A 15,266-nucleotide genomic window follows, 5' to 3' on the forward strand; every position below is an offset into this window, starting at 1 on the left:
TTTCCCATAAGTGCCCTCATGATGTATGTCTATCTTCACACCATTCATGGATACTACATTACATGTCTCTATGTCCCTCGGGACCAGTTCAGACTTTCGTGTTTACAGTACAAACTCTTTGAAGTGTTTGTTTCTGAATTATTGTCATCAAAGTGATTTCGAATTTTTAATACATATGGGATCTGGGGAGCAAGTCTTTGAGTTTTTCTTCAGCATATTCACAATCCCAGGCTCTCAATTTTTGGAGGATCGAGACTTTATGCATGTGCTTGTGTTAGCTATGTCTTATCTAAGTTGACGGGGAATCAAAATTAAAAACTTATTTGTAATCTTGTGAAAGATAAGATAAATATGTAATTCAGTTGTGAATAGTATCTGTCTAAAAATGAATTAAAATTAACTAATACCTAATTTGTTTTAGATATTCACTTTTGCCCCTATATGCATGGCACGTATTCCAAGAACTGTAAGACTTCCCAGAACCACAGTGCCAAGTTCCATGCAACCAGTGTTTTCAGTAGACTTCTATATGCATCGATTACTGCACAAATCATGTGCAGTGGTGAACTAACAACTAACAATTTAGAACAAGTCCAGCAGTTTTCTAAAATCCGATTATAAAAATATACTCTTTAGTCTCCAAAACATTTTATTTCAAATTACTCTCATTCCTCTGACTAAATATCCCAGAGGCTGAACCACGCTTGGCTCTGGCAAATAGAAATCATGGGAAACAAATACATGAATAAGTGGGTGGGGTGACACAATGTATAGGATATACTTTTTATAGCCTCTTTTCATTTAAAAATCATTTATCATCTTAAAAGAGGACTGGCAAATTGATATTAACTACAGTTTTTTGCACTGGCAAATTCACTTTAACTACAGATTTTTGCACCATATTTTATGTATTTTATTTATTTCATTTAAAAGAAACAATTTTTGCATTTTTTTAATCTCCCCAGATAACATACATCTGTATTGCTGGCTGGTGTAATGTATGGGAGGGATAAAGATGAAATGGAAACATCTTCCTCTTCTGGTCATGGTATCTCTCCTCACTCTATCAAGAAAGCATCTCCTTCTGGCCCAGCTTATTCCAGGTAAGTAGGATGCTTTTGTTTCATCAATGCTAAATCGTTTTGGGGTTTTGGTTTTTTTTTTTTTTTGCTTTTAAAATAATTTTTTATCATATGTGTCCTAAACAAGATGTCTTCATGTTCTGTGTATCTTATATGTCTGTGTGAGTGATTGCTTTAGAGTATGTATGTGTTTAAAAGTTTCAGGATAGAAGTGACCATTTGAATATATACATAGTCTTTCAAAAAAAGCCTACAGGAAGCACTTATTGTTGATAAAGCATAGAGTTATAGTATTTACGTGAATTGGGTGCTGGAAGAACAATTACAGAAGAGAAAGATGTTCAATACATGAGAGGAGAGAGAGACAGAGAGAGAAAGAGGGAGATGGAGAGAGGGAGAGGGAGAGGGAGAGGGAGAGGGAGAGGGAGAGGGAGAGGGAGAGGGAGAGGGAGAGGGAGAGGGAGAGGGAGAGGGAGAGGGAGAGGGAGAGGGAGAGGGAGAGGGAGAGGGAGAGGGAGAGGGAGAGGGAGAGGGAGAGGGAGAGGGAGAGGGAGAGGGAGAGGGAGAGGGAGAGGGAGAGGGAGAGGGAGAGGGAGAGGGAGAAACACAAGGCTTTCTTACATGGAAGACCTAAGAAAAGGGCCATAAATGTAGAATGAAAATAGAACTGACTATCCAGGTGAACAGTGTCAGATTGTAACTGTAATATGATGCCTGCCTTGCTTCTATAGCCACCAATTGTTGTGGTTGAATTTAGAACACTGTCTTTGAATACATAATTTTGTTAATGAAATTAAAATAGTAGCTTTGTAAAATACCTTAACTGTACTATTTGGTTGAATATTAAGCAACTTCAAAGTTATGGTATAAAAAGACCATATGTCTAGAAAAAGACATTGATATCATATATTTTTCTTAAGTAAAACAATTTGGAAAACAATTGTTAACTTTAGTCTATTTAATGCAATGCCCTTAGTCACAGTATTTGTAAAAGTTTCATATGCAATGTGTTATAAAAAAGTATGAAGTTTCTTTTTGTTTTTGTAAACTTATGATATGTGCATAGTTTATTACGCATTTCTATACACAAACTAAGGAGTCAGAAAAATTTCAATGACATCAAAGTCTTCCAATGCTGGGTAAAAAGTGACATTTAAGCTAGAAGATTAAACAGGTTGTAAATTAATAAGATTTTTGGTAATACTATATCCATTGTATTAAAATGTACAGTAATTTAAGAATATTTGTGCTGGATTGTTCAAACATACTGAAAATTTCACACAATTGTAGTTTGATATATTCTTAAGTTTTCCATTCTTGCTATTGATCTATTGAATATGGATAAACATTGGACATGAGCTATCAAACTTTAATAGGAAATAATTTGACACATCTTCAAATACTGGAAAAGTATCATAAATAAGAAGTGGTCTTATTGTCATGAAAATATTGAGAAAGAAAGATGAAGTTTCATCTGTAGTTATACATATATCACAGAGATTATCCACAGAGATTATCTTATCATTATCCATAAAGTCCAAAGCTAATTAATAATTTTCATGTAAACAAATTTGTTCATGATTAGCTAATAAGACCATTAAACTGTCAAATGGAGATTGAACAATCTTATACACACACACACACTAGAGGCTAATAGTACACAACAATGATTACAGTTCTATATTGTATTAAGGAAATTCAAGTTTTTTAATATTAGATATTATATAATTTCTAAGAAAACATTAACAAAAACATTCTTTTACAAAACTCATAAAAAGTCTGTGTTTACAATAAAACACTTAAAGCTGCAGAGAGTTTAAAATACACAAACATACTGTCCAGCATAATATCTGTCTCATCATAAATGAGAGAGGTTGCTTATCAATTAAAGATGTAGCAAAGATGTTGGTTACAGGGGCTTATTTTAAGGCAGCTTCTTCACTCAAGGAAACAGGGGTACCTATGAATGTAATCCACACAGCTAAAAATGACTATTTTTTTGTCAAGATCATAGAGTTCAAAATTATTTCAAAGTAATTTGTCTGTCAAAAGAAATATGCTCTTAGCTTTTCAAAGGGCCCCCTGCAGAGCAGTAGTCATTTTGATAACTGCCTCTGCTATGAGCTCTGGGTTCAGGATAAGGAGGTTAGATGATCTACTGAAAGGACTCCTCATCTTTAGGCTGATGCCCCCTCATTAATGTGGCATGAAGTGAAGAACAGATCTTGCTGATTTTCTGGCTTTATTATGTTTTTAAAGCCCTGGATCTGGAATCATTAGCATATCTCCAAGGGAACAAATGGGGAGGGGGTGATTTTAAAAATCAAACATCCATATCTTTGAAAGTGAGTAGTTTCTAATTCAAGAAATTGCTTCCACTTTCCTTTAAGTTAATAAGTGAAATATTTCAATAGTGACATAAATAAAAATGTCTTAACTGTTTTTAAAGCAATACGAGGTATATATTCTTAGGCCTAGATTTAGCAAGCTATCAGCATACGTACCTAACTAAGGAAGATATATTAAAATTAATTAGAAAAGTACAATTAAATACATTCCCCAAATAGAAGTTATTTGAATTCTCTCCAATAACATGGATTCGGCTTATTTAGTTGTTATTCAGTACTAATATTCCATTTGAATACAAAGTTTGGAGTTGATAAGTTAGTAGTTTATTCATTTTTTTGACTTCCTATATGTGATTGATACCTTTTGAATTCTTTATTAGGCTTTACAATATTATATACAAAGTATTGTTGTGGAGGACCTATGTCATAAACATAAATTATTTGTATAAAAAGATAATGGGAGACTCTTGTTGAAAAGGAGTGAATAAGGTTTAAGGGAAAGAGATTCATGCAGTAAATTCTTAAACTCTTCAGGATGCTCCAAAATTTTAGTTTATTTTACTTTATTAGAATGGACTACCTACCTCCTCTTCATTAAAGCATTGGCAGACATTGGTTTGATGAGTTTTTCATGTATAATTTGTACATAAAATGTGCATAAATCAGTCTAGGTTATCTCTTGAAGCACATTAAGCCTTAGCGACATTACGTGTTCCTTTCTTTGCTGGTAACGTAGAAGTTTACAGATTCCCAATCTTTACATTTTAAAGATGAACCTTAATTGCAACAGATGTCAAAAAGAAGAAAAGACAAGTGTAAAATGAGATATTTTTAAATTACATAACTTACCTATGGTGAAAATGAACGTGAAAATGCTCAGTTTATAGTTTACATGGCAAGCTTTGCCATGGGAAAGCACAAAGAAAAGCCTACAAGGTTCTATTTGTGTCTGCATGCATGAGACAATCCACTTCGGAGTCAAGCGTGATTTATTCTTTTTACTCTTCATTCTGTGAGTGTGCGGCTGTGTTGTCCTTCATTAGTGATGCAGGTGCTGACAGGGTTATTTCCCTTGCCCTGGCTCATGTCAACAGCCTTGAGTGTGAGATTTTCTGAAATGATTAACTACCTCCCCTCCTCACCCGTCTGTTCTCCGACACATCAGTACCTTGGTATTATACCCCAAGGATGGTAATTGGGAGGAACTAAGTGTTATCACTGTCTGAATGGTCCCTGTAATTGTAACAGTGCAGAAAGGAAGACTTTTTATAAAATACAAGAAATCATATTTTGTCTTTATACCCCCTGTTTATTCTTAATTCTTATGCTGGAGTTTACCTATGAAAAACCGATTTTCTGTTGATATTCAAAATTAGATAAGTCATTTAAATATCTCTTATATACTTACTATTTTAAAAGTAAAACATTTTATGGGATCAACAGACAACAAAAACACTAAGTACTTCTTTTGGGACCTTTAAAAATAATTTTATACATATTAATCCAGAAGAAAAATTTTCTCGAAAGTTTTCATTGACTTCAATGATAGAGTAACCACGCTAAATAACTAATAAATGTGGCCATTCGGAAACCTATGGAGATTACATAGTTCTATGAACTTTCATTGTTTTATATTTTTAACTGCCCTACCAATTTAGAATCGATCAGCAAATGTTTTGATCAACAAAGTTAGTTTCTTTTTTTTCTTATAACAGTATATCTTAAATTAAAATGCTGAGCCTACGTGGAGCCTGTAAAATCATGTAGCAAGAGAGATATCCTGAGCAGAACTATTGGTGTTTTAGATCATAATGCAAGCATCCCTATAATTGGAAAGGTTTGTCGCTGTACTGTTTCATGGGCAAAAATCAGAAATAAAGAATCTGTTACAGAATGCACAGTTTTACAAGCATCTAGTGAATTCAAATCATTGTTTGAACATAGGAAAATTTTAAAAAATCATCAATTTAGCCACAGTTTGAGCTAATGTTAAAAGTATATTAAATGCACTTAAAATATATTTGCTATATCTGACGATCTTATGTTAACAAATGAGGGAAAGCTATCATCAAATACTCAGATTTATGACTTGCTAAATAATTACGTGTTTTTAATTGGTTTGGGGGAAGTTGGAATATTCATATTTCTCATGATGAATCATCTTCCTAGCATTACATAGGGCTATGTAAATACCCTGTAGGAAAGAATGCCTTGCTCCAGAATAAGTATTCCCATGCTTTAATTTCCATTTTATACAAGTTTAGATAGTTGTGTCTCAAAAATCTCAATTGTTAATAGTGATATTTTATTTTGAAATCATTAATATGCTTACCAGTGTTACTTCTGTGACCCTCCCTATACCTGTACTGATATATTTGTCTTTCGTATTTGATACTTAATACTACCAGATAATTCCTAATTGTAAAACATTTTTAAAATCATCATAGTAATAAAATCACATTTTCATTTGTATTCAAGATAGATTCTAGATGACTCTTGTGTGATTTTTATTTTGCCCTAATGTAATTATTTTCTGCCTTCTCGTTTGAAATGCAATCCCAACCGTTTGACTACATCAAAACAAAATATTAGAATTGCTTTTCATTATCTGAAATTAAGTTTTATAAAGAAATAAATTCATACTTTTATGAATACTTTTTAATTTATATGAACAAAAGAGTCACCCTAAGACTTGTTTCTTGCAAGAAATTTGGGGGGCTGGAGAGATAACTCAGCGATTAAGAGCACTGATTGCTCTTCTGAAAGCACCTGAGTTCAAATCCCAGCAAACACGTGGTGGCTCACAACAATCCATAATGAGATCTGACTCCTTCTGGTGTGTCTGAAGACAACTACAGTGTACTCACATATAACAAAAAATAAATCTTAAAAAAAAAGAAGAAAAAAAGAAATTTGGGAACATTTCTATAGTAAATGTTCCCACATTTACTATAGAAAACATCAGGCCCCCTTTTCATCACTTAATTTTTCCAGTTTAGAGGCATGGCATAAGCCCAATACATAATTTTAGATTAGTAACTCAGGAAAAATAATACAAGATAACTAAAAGTATAATAACCATAAAAAGTAAAACAAAAACCTATGGCAAGAATCAAACCAGAATGATAAACAAGATTGTTAGCTAATGAAAACCACATGAAGAGGACTACTGCTGTACTTCCAATTGTACATAGCCAGGTGTTTGCTGGAGTCCAGAACGTCTCAAATGAGGTTCAGGAAACGTCACGGAGCATGCGGACAATATGGCAGGAACAATAAAAGCTCTGAAAAGTTCACCACTCATTAAGTGCCTATTTAGGGCCTCATAATTTGATAGAGGTTTTAGCTTTAGAGTATTTGTACAGAGGTGGGAAGTTGCAATTGGAGGACGAATATAGGGTCTTGCCAAAGGACAATGTTTTGTGTATAAGGCATCGTGCTCATTTTACAGACTGTTCTTCAATTCTCTGTTTCCTTAATATTCACCAGGATAAAGCTTTATTTGCATGACTACATATTGAAGAAGTTTTGCAAATGTAACCAATAATCTAAAATTGTGCATTGTGAAAACATTCTAGACGATGCGGAGAGGCTCACCCTGCGGTTCCAATTAATAAGATGTTAAATTTTAAGAACAGGAGAAACAAGAATATTATACTAATTAAAATAATGATACAAGGGGGGGAGTTTATACTCTTCAGTAGTACAACAACTGGTAAGTTGTCCACCCATAGTAAGCCCACTATGCCTATGAAACTCGCCCTAGTTAAAACTTAGTGGGAGTGTGCATGTGCACACACACATGCATGCATAGAAACACAATAAATCAAGAAGGCAGATGATATACTAATTTTCATATTTTATTGATTCAATAATGTTTTGTTCAATAGTGGTTACTTATAAGATTGGTCTGTAACTTTGTGGGAAGCAGTGTGAAGGATATAAGAATACCTTTGAATTGAAATTTCACATAAAGTATAATATTAAATTTTAATTTACAACTTATTTTATAATCATTATAAATTGTGAGAATAATAGACCTGATAATAAACTCCCAAATGTATTCAATTGTGTTCCTGATACCTAAAACCTATAGAAATTTCTTATTGAAGGCCTATTTCAAATTTATGAAGAAGTAGAAATCATGGTGAACAATTCATTTTGATTAAATAATAGAGATGAAAAAGGAGACTAAATTTATAATATATTTTGAGATAGGTTTTCCAAAGAATTGAGTGATACTGAAAAGTGAGATAACGAGAAGAAAACTGTCAAGTATGATCCATAGACAGTGTCTTCCAATGATAAAGCAAACCCTGAATCCCTTGGAATGATTGGACTTAGTACAAATTATCATTAAATGTTCATCACGTGAGTACTCAAAAATTTCAGAATGAAACAGCACGTAACTATATGGTTGTGGAGTCAGTACTTGGCTTGCAGATTTTGATAAACTCACTTTTCTCATGAGCTAAAATACTCTTTTTATTCACCATGCCCACATTTGCATATATCAACTTATGTGAAGAATTTGCCCTTAGCTTTGTATCAATATATATAGTAATAGCCTTTGTCATACATGCCATGGGCAAGGACATTCAAAAAGGATAATTTTATAAGAGCTGTACACTAAAGGCTGAGAAAATACATGAAAGATATTAACTTTTAGTGTAATTCTGACACTCAAGAATTCTGCTTTGTATTATATAATATATAGAAATTCTTCTTTTAGTTTATCTGATTATTATATTCCATGCATAATGCAGTGAGGAAAACATGTACGTATTTTGAACATTATCAAGAACCAGAAAGTCTCTCCTTGTGAGTATCCTGTTTGGAAGAACAAATACAAAACAGAATAACCAGTGCTTGTGACTTCCTGGCACCCATCCTTCAGGTGAAGCTGAGCTCTAAATAACTAGAGAAATTGCCAGCTGTACTTTAATTATGAATGGCTTTATTAGCCTTGGTTTTCTAGTGTAAAGCTTTATTTAATTGTTTGAGTAGATGGATGCAAACTAAAAGAGTTAGCCTAAAGACCCTCAATGCAAAAACTTGTATTAGCAATCTGCCTCAGAGCACAGGCACATTCTGTCTGATGACATGGCCTTGGTGATGAGACTGTTTGCAAAACCCCATGTGCCACACAGTCTCCCTAATTAAGCCATCAGAATTCATCGCAGCAAGTGGAGTGCCTCATATGGACTGGGATAAGTAATTTTTGTTTTTCTATTGCTTGGTTAATAGAAAAAGGCGCTATCCTAGATTATGAGTGATAGAGTCTATATGGTACAGCTGTTGTAATTATGCCCGAGGACTGAGAAAGTTGGTGGTGGAAAAGCTCTCTATTTGCCTTGGACATTGTCATTACTTCAGTCAACTGCTTGTTCCTTGGTTTCATTGAGACTCCATTTATTCTGCTTTCTTTTGTTACTTGACTCTATTCTCTATCCAAATGCAAGTGCCCTTTGTTGTATAAACAGACATGCTTCTGCCAAAGCTTCACGTGGGAGAATTGCTTTAAAATTGGTTCTCTTTATTTCTTCAATATTTCATGAAATACAAATTTTGTTTTGTACTGCTGAGATATGAAAAACATATTCATAACTTGACTTGAGAAAAAGACAAATTGCTGTTTGTCTTGGGTATATAAAATGATGTTAAAGCACTCTGTCTCAAATATTGAAGTGTTTGAAATATATTAGCATACATAATACATCATATTATATCTATCTATTTTCATAGATATTTACGTATGTGCACATATACATTAAACACTTTGTACAGCTAACATCTAAAAACTTCAGCAAGAAAATGCTATGTCATAAAAATAAGATAACCTGCATTATGACATAATATTTTCATGGGCATTGTTAATAGAAGTTTTAGATTTACAAGGTAAGGTAATAGGTTGAGGTGACACTTAAATACAAAAACCTGTTAAAAATAAAAATATACAATGCATATTCTTACTAATATCCTTTCAACTTTACTGTAATTTCTCACTTTATCTAGTTTTTCTCAAAACTCCCTGACCTTTAAGATGTCTTCCTATATGGCCCACATTTTTCCCCTCTTGAGGTTTTATACTTTTCTCCTATAATGTATAAATACCAATTCATAAGCATCTACTAACTAAAACCAGATGCTATTTTCCATTTAATAATTTGTATAACTGATATAACATTATTCAAATGAACAGAATTTAACCAATTAAAACTGTGTTGTCAGGATTCATAATTACATGTTGTTGTTGTTGTTGTTGTTTGTTGTTGTTGCTGTTGTTATGGTTGTTGTGAAATTTGCTGATTAGCCTTGAACTTGTGTTTTAGACCAGGCTGGTCTTAAATTCACTTAGAGATCAACCTGGCTCGGCCTCCCAAGTTTTGAGATTAAAAGAATATGGCACCATAATCAGTCTATAATTACAAATTTCTATAAAAAATTGTGACTGTGAATTAAACCTTAAAGCACTGTCTTAAAGAACATTCCATACAATGCTGTTATCAGCTAATGTCTACTTGCTTTGAAGTTTCTTTCAGATCTCAGACAAGGTTCTTGAATTTGGTGTAATGCATCCTAGTCCTTCCTTTAGATAGTTTTTTTTTTCAATATATTTTTTATTAGGTATTTTCCTCAATTACATTTCCAATGCTATCCCAAAAGTACCCCATACCCTCCCCCCCACTTCCCTACCCACCCATTCCCATTTTTTGGCCCTGGCGTTCCCCTGTACTGGGGCATATAAAGTTTGCGTGTCCAATGGGCCTCTCTTTCCAGTGATGGCCAACTAGGCCATCTTCTGATTCATATGCAGCTAGAGACAAGAGCTCCAGGGTACTGGTTAGTTCATAATGTTGTTCCACCTATAGGGTTGCAGATCTCTTTAGCTCCTTGGATACTTTCTCTAGCTCCTCCATTGGGAGCCCTGTGATCCATCCAATAGCTGACTGTGAGCATCCACTTATGTGTTTGCTAGGCCCCGGCCTATGAGAGCATTTATTTTCTTCTCTGAAATCGTATCATCTTTGCTTGAATACTTTCTTTTCTGTTTCATAAGAAGGTATCCATCTAAGACCTGTCTTCCAGTATTAAATGTCCTATTGTGACTGTCAAATCTACACCTGAAATTTTTTTCTTTTAGTTTGAAATAACACCACTATTTAGTATCACAGCTAATTATACATACTATAGAATTTTATCCATTATTCTGGAATCACAAAAAGACTTTTAAAGGGCACATAAGCCAATTTGTATATTTCCAAGTGCACATAGCTCAACTGCTATGACGCTGTAACTATGACCAGGAAATTACCTCACAGTCATTGACAATGACATCCAAATTGCTGCCTGACTTATGGCCACCATATGATGCTGTCAACTATAATAATCCAGGTTCAAAACATTTTAAATTTTGACATGTATAGAATGAAACTTAGCTGACATAGCCCTCATTTTCCTCAACACTATTTATGTAAGAACAAGCAGTTAAAATAGGTAACTGTTAAGTAAATATGTTGTCAATTTCAGAAAAAACATAATTTTAATAATAATATCAACATGATTATATTTTATCCATTTATTAGATCACTTTTTTCATGCTTTAATATTTAGAAAATTGCTTGTAAAAATAAAGAAGCCCATATACTTAGGGTTATGTTAATATCAAACCACTGATACATCTTAGAAGTTTTACAGCACTGAGTGGATATTACGGTTATTTATCATGTAGCGGTAAATCTGCTTACATAAAAATGCTTTGGAGGAGAAATTATAACTTCAGATACCCAAATTGTATCCACAAGTTTATTTACTCCAAGTAATATCAGCTTAATAACAAAAACTTTTATCATAATTTATTTTAAAAGTATTCAAACACAGTTATTAGAAAAAAGTATAGTTGTTACGTTTTCATTAATTAATGTATATATAAATGTATGGGGGCTAGAGAGACGTCTCAGCTGTTAAAAGCACTGACTGCTCTTCCACAAGTCCTGAGCTCAATTCCCAGCAAACCACATGGTAGCTCACAATCACCTGTAATGGAACCTGATTCCCTCTACAGTGTGTACTCATAAAAATAAAATAAATAAATATTAAAAAAATATTGCTAATGATTGTCAGAAGTTAATCTCACTACTTAACCAACAAACAACATATCCATTGATAATATTTCCTCAGTCAGAGGCACAGAGAAAGCTCAGCAGATAAGAGCACAGGTTACTGTTAGAGAGGATTCATGTTTGGTTGCTAACAACCACATCGTTGCTCATAACTCTGTTTGGCTGCAGTTCCAGAAATTCAACACTCCTCTTCTTGTTTCTGGTGGACATACAGCTATGTAGGCAAACATTCATATACATATACATATACATATACATATACATATACATATACATATACATATACATATACATATACATATACATATACATATACATATACATATACACACACATACGTGTGTGTGTGTGTGTGTGTATTCTTTAAATAGTCCGTATTGACTGAAATGGTTTGCTGACGCAGTATGACATCTTAAAGCATTTATTTGACTAATAAATACTATTATCATGTAAGTCTCATTGGGTTTTTCAACTAAGATTTGTAATATGACAAAGTTTAGATTTGTAAAGAATTACCCAGCTGCACACGTACCATATTGCATCTGCAGAAGCAATGAACGATAGGTTTGTTTCTCAATTTATCTTTTCTGTGTTTAGATTTAAGCTGTTCTCTAATGTTTATATAATAGCATCTCATTGTATCTCTAATCTAATGTGTGTATAATAGCATCTTGTTGGCTTTATCATATTTTCTTAACAACATGTAATGTTTATGTGCTTATTGTCTATATCACTGTTTTGGAGAACTGTATGTACAGATATTGTACATATTTTTTTCTTACGGAAAATATCTTTATTTTCACTGTAGAAAATAACTGCAATTGGAGAAAGAGAAATTGTTTTCAAAATATAATAAAAACCATGTCTAAATCCTCCACTTTTATTATGTGTACATCAGCTCTCATTGTTGCTAGAACAGAGAAACATATAGCTTTTGGAGGGGCAGGCATAATTTTTTAATGTTGTTATTTTTGTTGAGATTTGAAATTCCTCCCATATTTTTATATAAATTCTTTTTCATCAATGTGCATTAGTTTCATCAGTATAATGTTAATATGTTCCTATTTTATCATATCATTCATAGAGTCAAAGGTTTTATATTGTTGAAACTGAAATCACATATTCTTTCTATCCATACATTCACGCTTTCAGAATAGTAATAATTCAAAAAAAATGCCAAGATCATGTAAGTTTGATTTAAATTATCTTATGCTTTTCTCTTTTACTGATTTTCCTACAATGCATTAAATATGAAGAATAAAAGAATAGTATCTCTCTTGAAAAGTCTTTACTGTAAATCAACGATATTGAGAACACCTTCATTGAAATCAGGAGGGCAGAAGAATTATCACGAGTTGCAAGTTGCACTAGGCTACATACTGAGGGCCAGCACAGGTTGAGTAAGAGGGTGAGATACATAGCTTTCTCCCAAGTAATCAAACAACAACAAAATATGAACAAAATCAAAGACAAAAATAATTTACATTTAAAAGGAGTAGTGGTTAAATCAGCAGACATAAAAGAAAAGATTTATTAGGAGTGTATTAGAGTAGAAGAGTGTCACATTGTCCATGTTTCCATAGTTTCGAGGCACACATAAACAGTAGCTTGCAGGTGACATAAACATCTGGGAGTGAATGCTAACTGATCAACAATACAGTGTTTTGTTTTTATCAATAAGGTTGAGAATAAACTTCCTCTTATTCCTCTTAACTTGTTTGTTTGCCTCCTCAAACATGCTGGTTTTAATGATAAAGGAATTTCCCCTTGTTTCTGTTTTATAAGCTATTTTACATTTATAACAAATTAACTATTTAACATATTGCTTGATTTGAAGTAAATGTATTGTGCTATTAATCAAAAACTTTTGCCTTATCTTTGGGCTTCTTTGAGTTTGCTGGGTTTGCTACTTAGCTAAAAGAAATGTGTGAACATAAAACATTTCCATAGAATTTAATTATTTGTTTTGATTTTGTTATTTTAGAGGAGAAAATATTTTATAGTGTTTTAAAGATTAAATGGAGGTCATATAGCATAACACTAGTTTTATTTTTATTTATTCCTTGAGAATTCCATACCAATATATTTCCTTCCTCCAACTCCTACTGGATTTTTCCCCAACCATATCTACCCAAATTCATGTTTGTGTGTTTTTAAATTAGTATTTACATCTCTTAAATAAAACAAGAACTAATACCAACAACATAGAGGAATTTTAATTCAGCAATATGTCTGCTCTGGCAGACACATCAGATCACATCCAAAGACCTTCAAGATTTGTGTGATCTGGCTGGAATGTAGACATCCCACACACCTTTAATCCCTCTGATGGAATACAGACACTCTCTAAGTACACACCTTAATCACAAACAATAACCTCTAATGCGGGGCCTTGGGTATGTGGGAAAGAGGGAAGTGGGAGAGAGCCCAAGATCCTCCAGATTTCCAGTGCTCTGGGTGGGTGGACACAGGAGGATTCCTGAACACTTTCCACGCGGCCCTGGGGGGGGGGGGGGTAGGGTGGGCATCTGGCTGTGTTAGGCCACTGAACCCACACGGAGGGTGGTGGACAAGGGGCAGCCCCAGGAACCAGGTTTTCAACCTAGGACATCCCACAGTGGATACGGGGGAGGAGCTGAGAACAGAATAGGGGCACCCGAAGATAAGGGAAGGGAGCAGAGGAAGGGGGAGCGCTGGGTGTTTCCCACTAAGGTGAGAGTCCTTAGTCCCATCCATGGCTACAGCTTAGGAAGGCCTTCTGGATGGAGGAGAAAGCCTCTCCCATCATTCAAGCATGGCAGGCCTTCGTGATCAGAGACAGTCTGTTGTTTTAGAGCTTTATTGTATGTAGAAAGGCAGGGAGAAAGGAGAGAAGGTAGAAAAAGAGAGGGAGAGGCCAGCCATGGCCATGAGGAGAGAAGGGGGAAGAGAGAGAGAGAGAAGGAGAGCTAGAGAGTAAGAAAGGTTAGAGAGAGGAAGGGCCAAACAGCCCCTGTTATAGTGGGCTTGTTATCTTGCTGTTGCTAGGTAACTGTGGGGAGGAGTCTAGCCAGACGGGACATTGTGACCAATATCGGACACATATGTGACCGATAGCCACTGCCTCTCCTGTGGGGGCTGTGGGGGCTGTAACTTCGACAGGAGCCAGGGGTCCAGGAGACATGATCGAATGCCTTCAGTCCCATGTATGTGAAAATTACCAACACTGGGTCCCACCAGGGTTCAAGACCTCACCTTGACTTGAGACCAGGCTGTCTGTGCATAGCTCATTGCCCCACACTCTAATTGAGGAGCAGACAAAGTGACCAATCAGAGAAAAAATTGACAGAATGAATCAGAGATTGGATATTCCCAAATCTCATAAGAACAGGCAGGAAAGAGAGGCTATTTAAGAGCCCTGCAGAGAGTCAGAGAAGAGGGCAGTTCAGTGGGTGCAGTTGAGCTAAGCTCAGGCAATGCAGGAGAGTTCAGTTTGGTTTGGTTCTGAGCCATTGTTCAGTTGAATGCAGCCAGTGCAGTTCAGTTCGTGGGAATCAGAGGCAGTTTTCTCAAGCAGAACAATTCCCTCAGAACCCTAAAACAAAAAAACAAACAAACAAAAAAACTAATTTGAATCAGTAAGCCTGGAAAGAAGTTTAGACAGAACAGCTGAGTTGAACCAGCCAACTGGAGTTCAAAATGAGCTAGAAAGGGTGAATTTAATCAGCTGAAAA

The 15,266-nt window shown here is 34.5% G+C and overlaps 1 protein-coding gene across 1 annotated transcript in view; it reads left to right on the plus strand.

Moving 5' to 3' along the window:
• The window catches only part of Robo1 (roundabout guidance receptor 1), a 1,022,024-nt gene that overhangs the window by 125,152 nt on the left and 881,606 nt on the right, over positions 1-15,266 (plus strand). Inside the window, exon 2 of the mRNA XM_029470376.2 lies at positions 966-1,103. Within this exon, the coding sequence (XP_029326236.1) occupies positions 1,001-1,103 (103 nt within the window). The 5' untranslated portion in view covers positions 966-1,000. The remainder of the gene's footprint in view (positions 1-965; positions 1,104-15,266) is intronic.

Source organism: Mus caroli, unplaced genomic scaffold (assembly GCF_978045245.1).
Source record: "Mus caroli unplaced genomic scaffold, Mus_caroli_1 scaffold_17, whole genome shotgun sequence".
Classification (NCBI taxonomy): domain Eukaryota; kingdom Metazoa; phylum Chordata; class Mammalia; order Rodentia; family Muridae; genus Mus; species Mus caroli.